The following is a 12,497-nucleotide window of genomic DNA, read 5'->3' as shown; positions in this document are numbered from 1 at the left end:
ATTCCAAAATCACTTTGGGAGGGCTCTTCTTTTTGCTGCCTGAATTTTAAAAAATCATAAATTTAAATGACAACAGTAACAGTTAAAGTCTAGTGTTGAAACAAAAACATTCTCCATGAGTAATTCATCTGTGCTTCCTGGGGCTTACAATGCTGCAACTCAGAAGACAGGACAGTCCCCCTGATGGTCTCCAGACAAAGTTTAATTCTTCTGTCCTGCCTAGGGCCCTAGAATGCCACTCCTCTCCTTTTATGTTTATTTCTAAAATTGGTTTAAATTAGTATTAAACATTTCATTTTAAAAAAGCAACCTTCTTTTATCCCTGAACTATCTTCAGTGAGGATAAGTATGTGGAAAAGAAATCAAGCATTGTAGTTGTCTTCTAATATTTCTAGGGGTTTGAAGGCAGGGAGAATTTTGGAATTGCTTTTTCTCCCAGTGCTACTTTTTAACACAAATCTCCATCAGGTTAAATTTCCAAAACCTAGTAGAGAATGATTATTTCAGTGCAGCTTTCCAAATCATAGTGGCATTTCTCTGGGCAATGACAATAAAGCTGTCGATTTCTTTTTTAGCCTGGCGTGCCTCCACTTCTGGTTGGGACATTTAGTTTTGGAGCTGCTGTCTTAGGAAATCAGTTTTCAAGTCAAGAGGGTTGTTGGTAATATTTCAGATGTCTCTTTCAGCTGCTCCCTCCCTCCCTGCCTTTCCTGAAGGAATAAGTCCCTCTGTGCCAGTGACTTTATGTGATTTGTAAGATAAGGGCCAAGGATAGCTCAGAAAATGAGAGAAACAAAGGAATCATTAAAAAATACCATCATTTTAATGGCTGCCTTACTCAGGATGAGTAAAAATGTCTGCAGGGCAATTAGAAAGGAATTTTATTTTATTTATTTCTCTCTCTTAGTGGAATAACTAGAGGGCTGGCCCCAGGCTGTTTTATGGTATTGCTATTTGATCCCTGTGGTTTCAGTATGGAGTGAAAATGGAAAGAAATGAGCTCATGTAATGTTTGTAAATGTTGCATGTGATCTTGTTTTATCCTCTAAAGTTCAGAAAGCACGCAATCAGAGGTTCCCAATTTTTTCATGTGTGGAGGAGTTACTGTTCTTAAACTTGCCTTGAGATTATCGAAGGTTGAGAGGGAAGTGACATGCTATGGCAGTTAAGTCCCTGAGGGATGATGTGTTCTTGCTGGCTGTCTTATCTGATCTATGGGACTCAAAGAGGGTGGAGTGGAGGATACAAAGAGGACAAGTGCTTTAGAGACCAATTGGTTGGGCCCCCAGTATTATATGAATACCAAGCTTACCCTTTGTTAGTTTTACATAACATTTTAGTGCAAGCAAACTAAAGAGTTGAATTTTCTATACTGCTCACTTCCACTCTTAGATCATCAACCTTGTGTGCTGCCCTGAAGAACTTTCCTATGGAGTCCCAGTGCTGTCACCAGCAACCAATTGGGGAAAAAGAAAAAGTGGCAGATGCTGGAATTAGAAAATGCTTTGCACTTCCTTATACCTAGAAATATCCACCTCCTTCTCTAGTTAGATTCTCAAAACAGCTCCATTTCCATACAAATTATTCATTGGCTGTAAAGGTCACTAGGAATTGGTGAGCATTAGAAACTGCAAACCAATTAGAATGTGGCAATAGCTTTGTTCAGAATTAAATGTTGATTCAAATGGACTCCAGTAATATGATGCTCTTTAATGAAACCATCATTTCATGGATTAGTAGATGCTTTCCTCGTTTTTGAGAATGACACAAAATGCATGGGGGATGGGGTCTGGGCATGGGGATAATGACTATTTGGTCACACTTTCAAGCCTTTGTACTAATAAATCTTCCCAGAGAGACTCCTTTGCCTGCAATAAGGATGAATGCTTTTGAAAGCTTAATGGGAATTGATGCCATCTATCGATTACCATTTAAAGCACACCTTCCTAATTTCTAATCATTGTTAAAGGAAAGGTGCTTTCCAGTGGAACAAGTATGTCTTATCAGAGGGTCTAAGTCTGGTGTCTTGATAGCGTAAGTGGTCGATTACTTCCTATAGCAACTTGAAGCCTATTGGATGGTGAACACAAGCTCTGTTGAAGTTGATACCAAACCAGATTTCCATGGAGCAGATTATGTGCTGACTACTCAGCAGATGGAAATCCCTGGCTTCCTGCCCTGAAATGTGTGAGTGATTTCATGGGGACAGGGAATTATTCCCAGAGAAGCTTCTGGGACTGCCATAGTAGTGAGGGTCAAGGCCAGGTTAGTTCTAGAGCAGCGGTTCTCAACCTGTGAGTCGTGACCCCTTTGGGGGTCGAATGACCCTTTCACAGGGGTCGCCTAAGACCATCGAAAAACACATATATAATTACATATTGTTATTGTGATTAATCACTATGCTTTAATTATGTTCAATTTGTAACAATGAAATTGGGGGTCACCACAACATGAGGAACTGTATTAAAGGGTTGCGGCATTAGGAAGTTTGAGAACCACTGTTCTAGAGGGTCTTTGTATTATTTTGATGCTTCCAATACAGGACCTCTCTCCCTGGTTGGGGATTATGATCTATTTGGTCAACAATGGTAGAAGTGTAAAGAGTATTCAGAGCCAATGAGAATTCTTGAAGGGTTTCAGAACTAACCCTTTCTTCTCCAGGGACTGAAAAACAGCTTTTAGTTAATTGCCATAATTCCAAGAAACACACTCCCTCTGGTTTCCCATGAAATAATTGGACCAATCTCATGATGATATATGTAAAAATATATTTCTTTATGATTTCTTAAAACAAGCTGGTTTATAACCAACATCTGTTTACTCTGGACCTTTGAGGAAAAGTCAGTACCTATACCTGCCATCCAATAACTTGATTATAGGTTGGCGAGAGTGACTAAATGCTTCCTCTCTACCTACTACACAGGTGGTTTCTGGATCAATGCTACAACCAGTTGCAGTGATTATAGTAGCAGGCAGTGGTAATGTGTAAAATGGGTTCATTTATTTTTTTTAAATATTGCTTTATTGATTTCAGAGAGGAAGGGAGAGGAAGAGAGAGAAACATCAATGATGACAGAGAATCATTGATTGGCTGCCTCCTGCATGCCCCACACTGGGGATCGAGCCCACAACCCAGGCATGTGCCCGGATCAGGAATTGAACCGTAATCTCCTGGTTCATAGGTTAACACTCAACCACTGAGCCATGCTGGCCGGGCTAGAATGGTTTCATTTTCTAATCAACCACCATATTTTCCTGGTTGGGGCAACTGAAAAAATATTTGAGTTCTTAAACAGTCCATTGGTAGCCTTTCTTATAGTCCAGTTGCTACAGAACAAAGATCTTGATAATTTATGTATAAGTGGTTTGTCCATCACATTATCTTTCTATAATTTTCTGCCTCCATCTCCTTTCATCTTTCCTCTTGATAGTGTTTATGTAACTTTTGCTAGTGAACAATTTACTGTTTCCTCACCAAGAGTTGGCCTCCAGGGAGGGAGTTAGAGGGGAAAATAAGTCTTCTCATGAAATTTAAAAACAATTATTGCTTCCCTGAAAATTAAATTATCAGCATGTCCATTAATACTTGAAACAACTGTAATACATTTCAATAGAAAACCAATGTCTAAAATAGAATAGGTAATTTTATAGTCCTTCAGTCTTCAGAGTCCTAGACAGAGTCAATTACCTAACTTCTGTGAACTGCTGAGACACAAAATCACTGCTTTTGTAAAAGCTAGAAAGGAGAATATCTATTACTTAGTTCAATACCCTCATTATTCAAGGAAGGGAACCGAGACTGACAGAAGTTAAATGACTTGCCCAAGGACAAACAATCACTTTGTGGCAGGATTGAGATTCAAACCTGGCAGTTCAAGCTTAGAGCTCTTGGCATGCCACTTATGTCACACACAAGTCTTAGTTCTAAAGGACAATGAATTAAGTCAGCAACCAAGGAGTGCTATATTTACTAGTAAGATTCTTTGCCTTGATAACATTCCTACTCTTTTCTAACCCTCCCTTATAGCACTGTGAATTTGCCTTTGTGAGAAGATGATATAATAAAAACCAGCAAGCCCAATTAAATGTAAAGAACTTACTCTGAAAAATTCTTTTGTTGATCCAGAGTCCAGGGTCCCATATGCAATTTCAGTCTGCTTAGCTAAGTCTTCAGCACTCTCTATGGGAGAAACCATTCTCTCCACAGTCAGGAAAGCAGCAAGATTGGCAGTATAGGAAGAAATTATGATCAGGGTGAAGAACCACCAAACCCCTCCAACAATGCGCCCAGAGAGTGACCTACAAAATGAAACAAAGACAAATTCAGACCCAGAGGGGCCAGATTTCAGTTTAAGTAATCCTTATCTTTATTTCTGAAAAGAGCACTGGTTTTAGTGTAGCTGATGAGGGAGGGAAGTGAATGATATCAGGGAATTAACACATCAAACAAAAGTAGCACGTTAGTAACAACCACCCATGTTATGATGGCATATGATGATACATGCATAATGCTCTTTAAGTCTATATGGGTTCAAAGCAGGTTTTTTTTTTATTGCAGGAAAATATCTTCTTTTTACCAGCTCCAGGTTACATGTAATAATTGCACTTATTGGATCTTCCTCCTGTGAGGTTTGCTGGGCCACCCATACCTGTGGAAGACTGCATTGTTTCCTTTAAGGCAAGTGATTCTCAGCTTTGTCTGCACAGTAGAATCACCTGAGATCTTTTTTAAAAATCTTATGCTTAGGTCCACCCAAGACCAGTTAACTCAGAACCTGGGAGATCAGACCCAGACATATGTATTTTTTTAAAGCTTGCCAGGTGATTGCAATGTGCAGCCAAGGTTGAGAACCACTGATATAAGGCAATGGCATGGGGAAAAAAGCCACAAATGTTTACATAATTGAAGATAAATGGGTAGGTGCTGGTAAATATTCACTTTGAGTTTAATAAATCTCATGAAAACATGGCCATTTTGTGGAGTTGGTCACCCATGAGGCGAGGAGCCATAAGATGGAGCTAATACCTTAATAAATAAAAATTTAAAAAAAGATGGAGTTAGTGGGCTTAGGAGCTTAGCTCCAGGGATCAAAACTTTTCTCTTTTACTGACTAAGCCTTAGCTCACTGGAGATGCCTCAAGTGAAGTAGGAAACTACCTGTACAATAGGATTTGAGAGGTACAATAAGGTTTGTCTCCTCCCCTCACCCCCATAACCAACCAAACAAAACCACCCTCACTGGCCTACCACAGAAATTCTTCAGGAGACTTTGTCAAAATGTTACAAAATAGTCATGGGATGGTAAAATACAGCATAGGAAATGTAATCAATAATACTGTAATAATTTTGTATGGATGGTATCAAGGGAACACTAGACTTATTGGGGGATCACTTTGTAAGTTATATAGATGTCCAACCACTATGCTGCATACCTGAAACTAATATAATATTGAATGTCAAATGTAATTGAAAAATAAAAAAAGTAGCACTTGACTTCAACAGCACCCATTCTCACATTGTTTTGGATTATTCTATCTAATTAGTAGAAAATGGGACAGAAGATGGGTAAGTTTTAATAAGGGAAAAATTTGTTCTTAAATGTAACCTGGGGTGTTTTGTTAAAATGAAGATTCAGAATATCTGAGTACTCAACAATCTTCACTTTAAAAATTATTTTTCAGTTAGAGTTGACATGCAATGTTGTATTAGTTTCAGGTGTATAGGATAGAGATTAGACATTTATATACCTTGTGAAGTGATCACTATGGCAAGTCTAGTATCCATCTGACATCATACATAGCTATTATACTATTATTGATTATCTTATCTATGTGGTACTTTACTTTCCTGTGACTAATTTTGTAACTGGCAGTTTGTAATTTCTAATCCTCTTCACCTTTTCCACCCCATCCCTTAAGCATCACTGGCGATTGCAGTGGTCTGCAGACTCAAATGAGAAATATCGTTCTTCTACATCATTGAATCTTAACTCTGCCTGAACAAGAATATCATCTGGGGAGCTGGAGATAAAATAAAGCAAAAGAACAAAAAACCATGCCTAGACTCCACCCCAGACCAATTAAATCAGAATCCCTGGGGGTTGCGCCTAAGCAGTGGTATTGTTATAAAGCTTTGGTGCAGCCAGGATTTCAAGTCATAGACCTACATCATGAATGCTACTCAGGGCGAGGGTCTGTGGGAAGTTAGGGTGCAGTGTGAGGGCACTGAATGCTCAGTGATGGGTAATGGCTTGTACTGAGGAAACTCCATTTCCTTCACAATGTGCTGAAGGCTGGCTTTGTCTGCAGAAATGAAAATCTGGCTTCTAGGTTTTACAAAACATTGCCACATTATCCTTAGGATAGTTCTGCTCTGTGGCAAAGCTTCATCCTGGTTAGGATATGTTCTCTCATGCCCAGAAATGCTCACAGGAAAAGAACACCCTCTCTTATAAAGTCAAGAATAGGCGTAGGAGCCTGGCACATCTCCAGGCTCTGTGGGAAGAGGGCAGTTCTGGGCTGAAAGCTGGCAAATCAAGTTCTTTGTTTGTACTTGCATTTCACCACTTTGAAGGAAATTTGAATTTCTGTGTCCCCAGATAACCTTTTATTAGCCTCTGGAAAATTCAGTTCTTTTAGATTTTACACTCTGATCAAGTAATTTTGGTGTTTTGGTAGTGTTCTTTATTTATCAACTGTAACAAAACTACTTGATTTTTAAAAGTCTGTAATTCCTATTTGTTCTTGGGTGCCTTAAATAGCCCTTATTTTTTTTATTTCTGAACATAGTCACATTTAACTTTTCGGATGTGAAAATTTGCTTTGCGACACATTTTTCTAACTAATAGTTGTATTCTCTTAAGATTTCAACTGGGAATATTTTACTTTTAATCAAAAGATGTGAAAACATCTGGGTGAGTGAGAAAGAATATGGCACACTTCCAAATCCTAAAAGTTTACAAAATATTTTAATTATGAATTTGGACCTTTCACAGTCTTTCTTCATTTTTGCTGTATACATTTAATTTATTCTTGACTGATCTGACTCTGGAAATAATTTAACGTATAAAAGATTAATGCTCCAAAGCAGCATCTGTAGTAATAAGGTAATAAAAATGATAACAATAATAATTAACACTTATTGAACACTTCCTATGTGACAGACTCTGTTTTAATTGCATTACATGTGTCAAATCTTTTAATCCTCTATCCTTACAGTTAGGTACTGCTTTACAGGTAAGATCATAGTGGTCTTTTACATATAAAGAAATTGAGTCACAGAGAGGAGAAATAGGAAACAATTTATACTTACACAATAGGAAAGAAAGCCCCAAATTTTTGTAGTACAAAATACTCATATTTTGTATGAGAAAATTCAGAATGGTGTGCAAATTATAGAGGATGCAAGTTTTCTACAAACACTGAGAAATATAATTGCAGGAAAACCAAACATGTTTGGATTATTTCTTATTATTTGTTGTTTATTTGGAATGAAACTGTAAACGTCATTCTAATTTGGAATGATGGGGTCTTACTGAGACCAAGGGGAAAACTGATTTGGAAGTATTTCCAGACTCATGGTTTGGTATGGAAAAGGCTATGTTCTGCTGCTGTAAATACTAATAGTTTTTTATGCATGTTTACTTGAAATGTAGAGAACATGGTAATTTATGGAAATTACACTTGTGCCATTCTATTGAGGCTAATTGACTATGGCTGTGTCTGTATGATCTAAAATTAGGCCTGCACATCATAATCTGGCTATTTTGGCCCCCTTAATAGCTGACTCAGACAATAATTTACTTGATCAGTGTGACTTAGCTGATATTGGCTATTGGCATGACTGAAAATAAAGGCAGATGCAAAATGATCATTTTTGTGGCCTCTTGTCCACATGGATATTGACTTGGGCAATTACAGGGTTATGCTATACCTGTAAGTATGAAGAATTTTGGTAAATATCCACATAGAAATGGTATAATAGTATACACAAGCATAAACATGGATGGAAAAAGGAGCTTTCTTAGAATCAATCAGTGTTAAATGCTCAAGCTTGATTCAATATTTCCCTCTCAAGACAATAGTAGCTTTGACAAGAGTATTGGTGAAATTTCTACCACTTTCTTCCCTTGTATGGTATGGATGACTAAATCCTTTCACTGAGAAAAGGTGCAGTGGAACTCATGAGGAAGTAACTCTATAAGAATTTATATGTATCCCTTATCTCATTAGTGAAACTATGGCAATTTAAATCCACATTTCACATAGAAGCTATATAAAAAGTGACTGATGGGTCAGCCCCATCACATATTTTAAAAGATCTATTAAAGTAAGACATGACTTTACAGTTGAGTAAAAAGACATGTAATTTTCCAGTATCTTTCCCTCCATAATGCAGCTTCAAAATGTTTTAACATTCACTTCAAATACCTTTAAAAATTTTTATTGAATTTATTGGGGTGACATTGGTTAATAAAATTGTATAGGTTTCAGGTGTGCAATTCTATTGTATATTGTATTGTGTGCTTACCACCCCAAGTCAACTCTCCTTCCATCATCATCATATATCCCCCTTTTACCCTCTTCTACCTCTCACCACCCCACTTTCTCTCTTGTAATCACCATACTGTTGTCTGTGTTTATGAGTTTTATTCTTTGCTCAATCCCTTTACTTTTTTAAACCAGTCCCCCAAACCCCCATCTCCTCTGACAACTGCCAGTTTGTTCTCTATATCTATGAGTCTGTTTCTATATTGTTTGTTAGTTAATTTTCTTCCTTAGATTCCACATATAAGCGAAATCATATGGTACTTGTCTTTCTCTGATTGGGTTAGTTCACTTAGCATAATACTCTCCTGGTCCATCCATAATATCAAAAAAGGTAAAATTTCCTTCATTTTTACGGCTGAGTAGTATTCCATTGTGTAAATGTACCATAGCTTTTTTATCCACTCAACTACTGATGGACACGTGGGCTGCTTCCAAATCTTGGCTATTGTAAATAATGCTGCAATAAACATAGGGATGCATATATTCTTTCAAATTAATGTTTCAAGGTTCTTCAAATATATTCCCATAAATGGAACCCCTGGGTCATAAGGCAGTTCCATTTTTAATTTTTTGAGGTAACTCCAAACTGCTTTCCACAGTGGCTGCACCAATCTGCTTTCCTACCAACAGTACTTGAGGGTTCTCTATATCCTTGCCAGCACTTGTCGTTTGTTGATTTGTTGATAGCCATTCTGTGTAACAACATTTTAGTTTAATGTAGTCCCATTTGTTTATTTTTTCTTTTGTTTCCCTTGCCCAAGGAGATATCTCAGAAAAAAATATTGCTACAAGAAATGTCTGAGATCTTACTGCTTATGTTTTCTTCTAAAATTTTTATGATTTTGAGCCTAGCATTTAAGTCTTTAATTCATTTAGAGTTTATCCTTATGTATGGTGTAAGAATATGATTCAGTTTCATTCTTTTGCACGTCTGTCCAATTTTTCCAGCACCATTTATTGAATAGACTACCTTTACCCCAATTGTATGTTTTTGTCTCCTTTGTCAAATATTGACCATAAAAGTGTGGGTTTATTTCTAAACTCTCTATTCTGTTCCATTGATCTGTATGTATGTTTTTATAGCAGTACCATGCTGTTTTGATTACTATGGCCTTGTAGTAAAGTTTGATATCTGGTAGCATGATTCCTCTTTCTTCTTCTTTCTCAAGATGTGTGGCTATTCAGGGTGATACCATATAAATTTTTGGAATATTTGTTCTAGTTCTGTGACAAACACCACTGGTATTTTAGTAGGAATTGCATTGAATCAATAGATTGCTTTGGGTACTATGGACATTGTAATGATGTTAATTTTTCCTATCCATGACCATGGAGTATGCTCCCATTTATTTGTATCTTCTTCAGTTTCTTTCTTCAGTGTCTTGTAATTTTCCAAGAATAGGTCTTTTACATTCTTGGTTAAATTTATTCCTAAGTTTTTTGTGTTTTTGTTTGTTTGTTTGTTTTTTTTGAAACAAGTGTAAATGGGATTGTTTTCTTAGTTTCCCTTTCTGATAGTTCATTATTGGTGTAAAAAAATGCAACTGATTTCTGGATATTTATTTTGTGCCCTACTACTTTACTGAATTCATCTATCAGTTCTAATAGTTTTTTTTGGTGGAATTATTAGGGCTCTCTCTATATACTCTCATATCATCTGCAAATAACTACAGTTTTACTTCTTCCTTTACAATTTGGATGCCTTTCATTTGTTCTTTTAGTCTGACTGCTGTGCTAGGACTTCCAGTACCATGTTGAATAAGAGTGGTGAAAGTGGGCATCCCTGTCTTGTCCCCAATCTTAAGGGAAACACTTTTAGTTTTTGCCCCTTGAGTATGATGTTGGCTGTGGGTTGGTCATATATGGCCTTTATTACGTTGAGGTATGTTCCATTTCTACTTTGCTGAGATTTTTTAAAAATCATAAATGGATGCTAGATTATGCTTTTTCTGCATCTATTGACATGATTTTTATCCTTCATTTTGTTTATGTGGTGTATCACATTTATTGATTTGTAGACATTGTACCCACCTTGCATCCCCCAAATAAATCCCACTTCATTATGATGTATAACTTTCTTTATATATTGCTGGATCCAGATTTGGTAATTGTTGAAGATTTTAGCATCTATGTTCTTCAGGGATATTGGCCTATAATTTTCTTTCTTTGTCATGTCTTTATCTAGTTTTGGAATTAGGATAATGCTGGCCTTGTAAAATGAGCTTGGGAGTCTTCCCTCCTTTTAAACTTTTTGGGATAGTTTGAGAAGGATAGATGTTAATTGTTCTTTAAATATTTTAAATATTTGATAAAACTCACCTGTGAAGTCATCTGGTCTAGGACTTTTTTTTTACAGCTTTAATTTCATTAGTTGTAATCTGTCTATTCATATTATCTGATTCTTCCTGATTCAGTTTTAGAAGATTGTATGTTTCTTGGATTTTATCTATTTTGCCCAGATTGTCCAATTTGTTGGCATATAGTTATTCATAATGTTTTCTTAAATCCTTTGTATTTCTGTGGTTTCAGTTGTTACTTCTCATCTTTCATTTCTGATTCTATTCATTTGGGTCCTCTCTCTTTGTTTCTTGATGAGTCTGGCTAAAGGTTCATCAATCTTGTTTATCTTTTCAAAGAACCAGCTCTTGGTTTCATTGATCTTTTGTATTGTATTTTTAGACCCTATTTTGTTTATTTCTGCTCTAATATTTAATATTTTATTTCTTCTACTTACTTTGGGCTTTACTTGTTCTTTTTCTAGTTCCTTTAAGTGTAAAGTTAGATTGTTTATTTGAGATTTTTCTTATTTCTTGAGATAGGCCTGTAATGCCACGAATTTCCCTTTTAGGACTGCTTTCACTGTTGGGTTTCAGTGCTTTCAATTTTGGGTCGCTGTGTTCTCATTTTCATTTGTTTCAAGATAGCTTTTGATTTCTTCCTTGATCTCATTGTTAACCCATTCATTGTTTAGTAGCATTTTATTTAGCCTCCATGTCTTTGTGTGTTTTTTAGTGTTTTTTTTCTTGTGATTAATTTCTAGTTTCATACCATTGTGGTCAGAGAAGATGCTTGATATGACTTCAACCTTCTTAAATTTTTTGAGACTTGTCTTGTGTTCTAACATGTGGTCTATCCTAGAAAATGTTCCATGTGCACTTGAAAAAGATGTATATTCTGCTGCTTTGGGCTGAAATGCTCTGAAGATATCAGTGAAATCCATCTGATCTAGTGTGTAATTTAAGGCTGCAGTTTGTTGATTTTTTTTTGTCTGAAAGATCTATCCATTAATGTCCCTGAGGTGTTAAAATCCCCTTCTATGATTGTATAGCTTTTGATTTCTCCCTTTATGTCCATCAAGATTTGCATTAAATATTTAGGTTCTCCTATGTTGGGTGCATAAATGTTTACAAGGCTTATATCCTCTTGTTGGATTGCTCCGTTTATCATTATATAGTGTACTTCATTGTCTCTTACTGTGGCCTTTATTTTAAAGTCTTTTTCATCTGATATAAGCATTACTACCCCAGTTTTTGTTGCACAAGACAGATTTTGAGGTTAGCATAATGAAATGACTGTACAAAACTGAACATTTAGTATTTATAAAAATGCATTTTAAAGAGCAAATCATACCTTTTGAAGAAATGTAAGAGGAGGTGTGAAGTTAATGAAAGTAAATTAGCAATGAGAGAAAAACAGACATAAAAATAAAACAAAATAATATACAATGCTCTTGTTATCTGTAATAATAAGAAACTAGAGTTTCTTAGTTAATAGTGAAGTGTATTTTATAACCTATGAAATGATAATAAAAGTAATGGTGATTCAATGGAATACTATGCTGCAGTAAAAAAGAAGGAATTCTTACCATTTGCAATAGCATGGATGGAACTGGAGAGCATTATGCTAAGTGAAATAAGCCAGTCAGAGAAAGATAAATACCACATGAT

The 12,497-nt window shown here is 36.1% G+C and overlaps 1 protein-coding gene across 5 annotated transcripts in view; it reads right to left on the bottom strand.

Moving 5' to 3' along the window:
* GRIA3 (glutamate receptor, ionotropic, AMPA 3) overlaps positions 1-12,497 on the bottom strand; it is a 323,974-nt gene that overhangs the window by 49,627 nt on the left and 261,850 nt on the right. For all 5 annotated transcript variants that reach the window (XR_313960.2, XM_005872700.2, XM_005872698.2 and 2 more), the window contains exon 12: positions 4,101-4,299. Coding sequence is in view for 4 of the 5 variants with exons in the window: in XM_005872700.2 (XP_005872762.1) it covers positions 4,101-4,299 (199 nt within the window). In the remaining variant the exon portion in view is untranslated. The remainder of the gene's footprint in view (positions 1-4,100; positions 4,300-12,497) is intronic.

This window comes from Myotis brandtii, unplaced genomic scaffold, assembly GCF_000412655.1.
Source record: "Myotis brandtii unplaced genomic scaffold, ASM41265v1 scaffold39, whole genome shotgun sequence".
Lineage (NCBI taxonomy): Eukaryota > Metazoa > Chordata > Mammalia > Chiroptera > Vespertilionidae > Myotis > Myotis brandtii.
The sequence above is the reverse complement of the archived record's forward strand: the minus strand, read 5'-3'. Positions and strand labels throughout refer to the sequence as shown.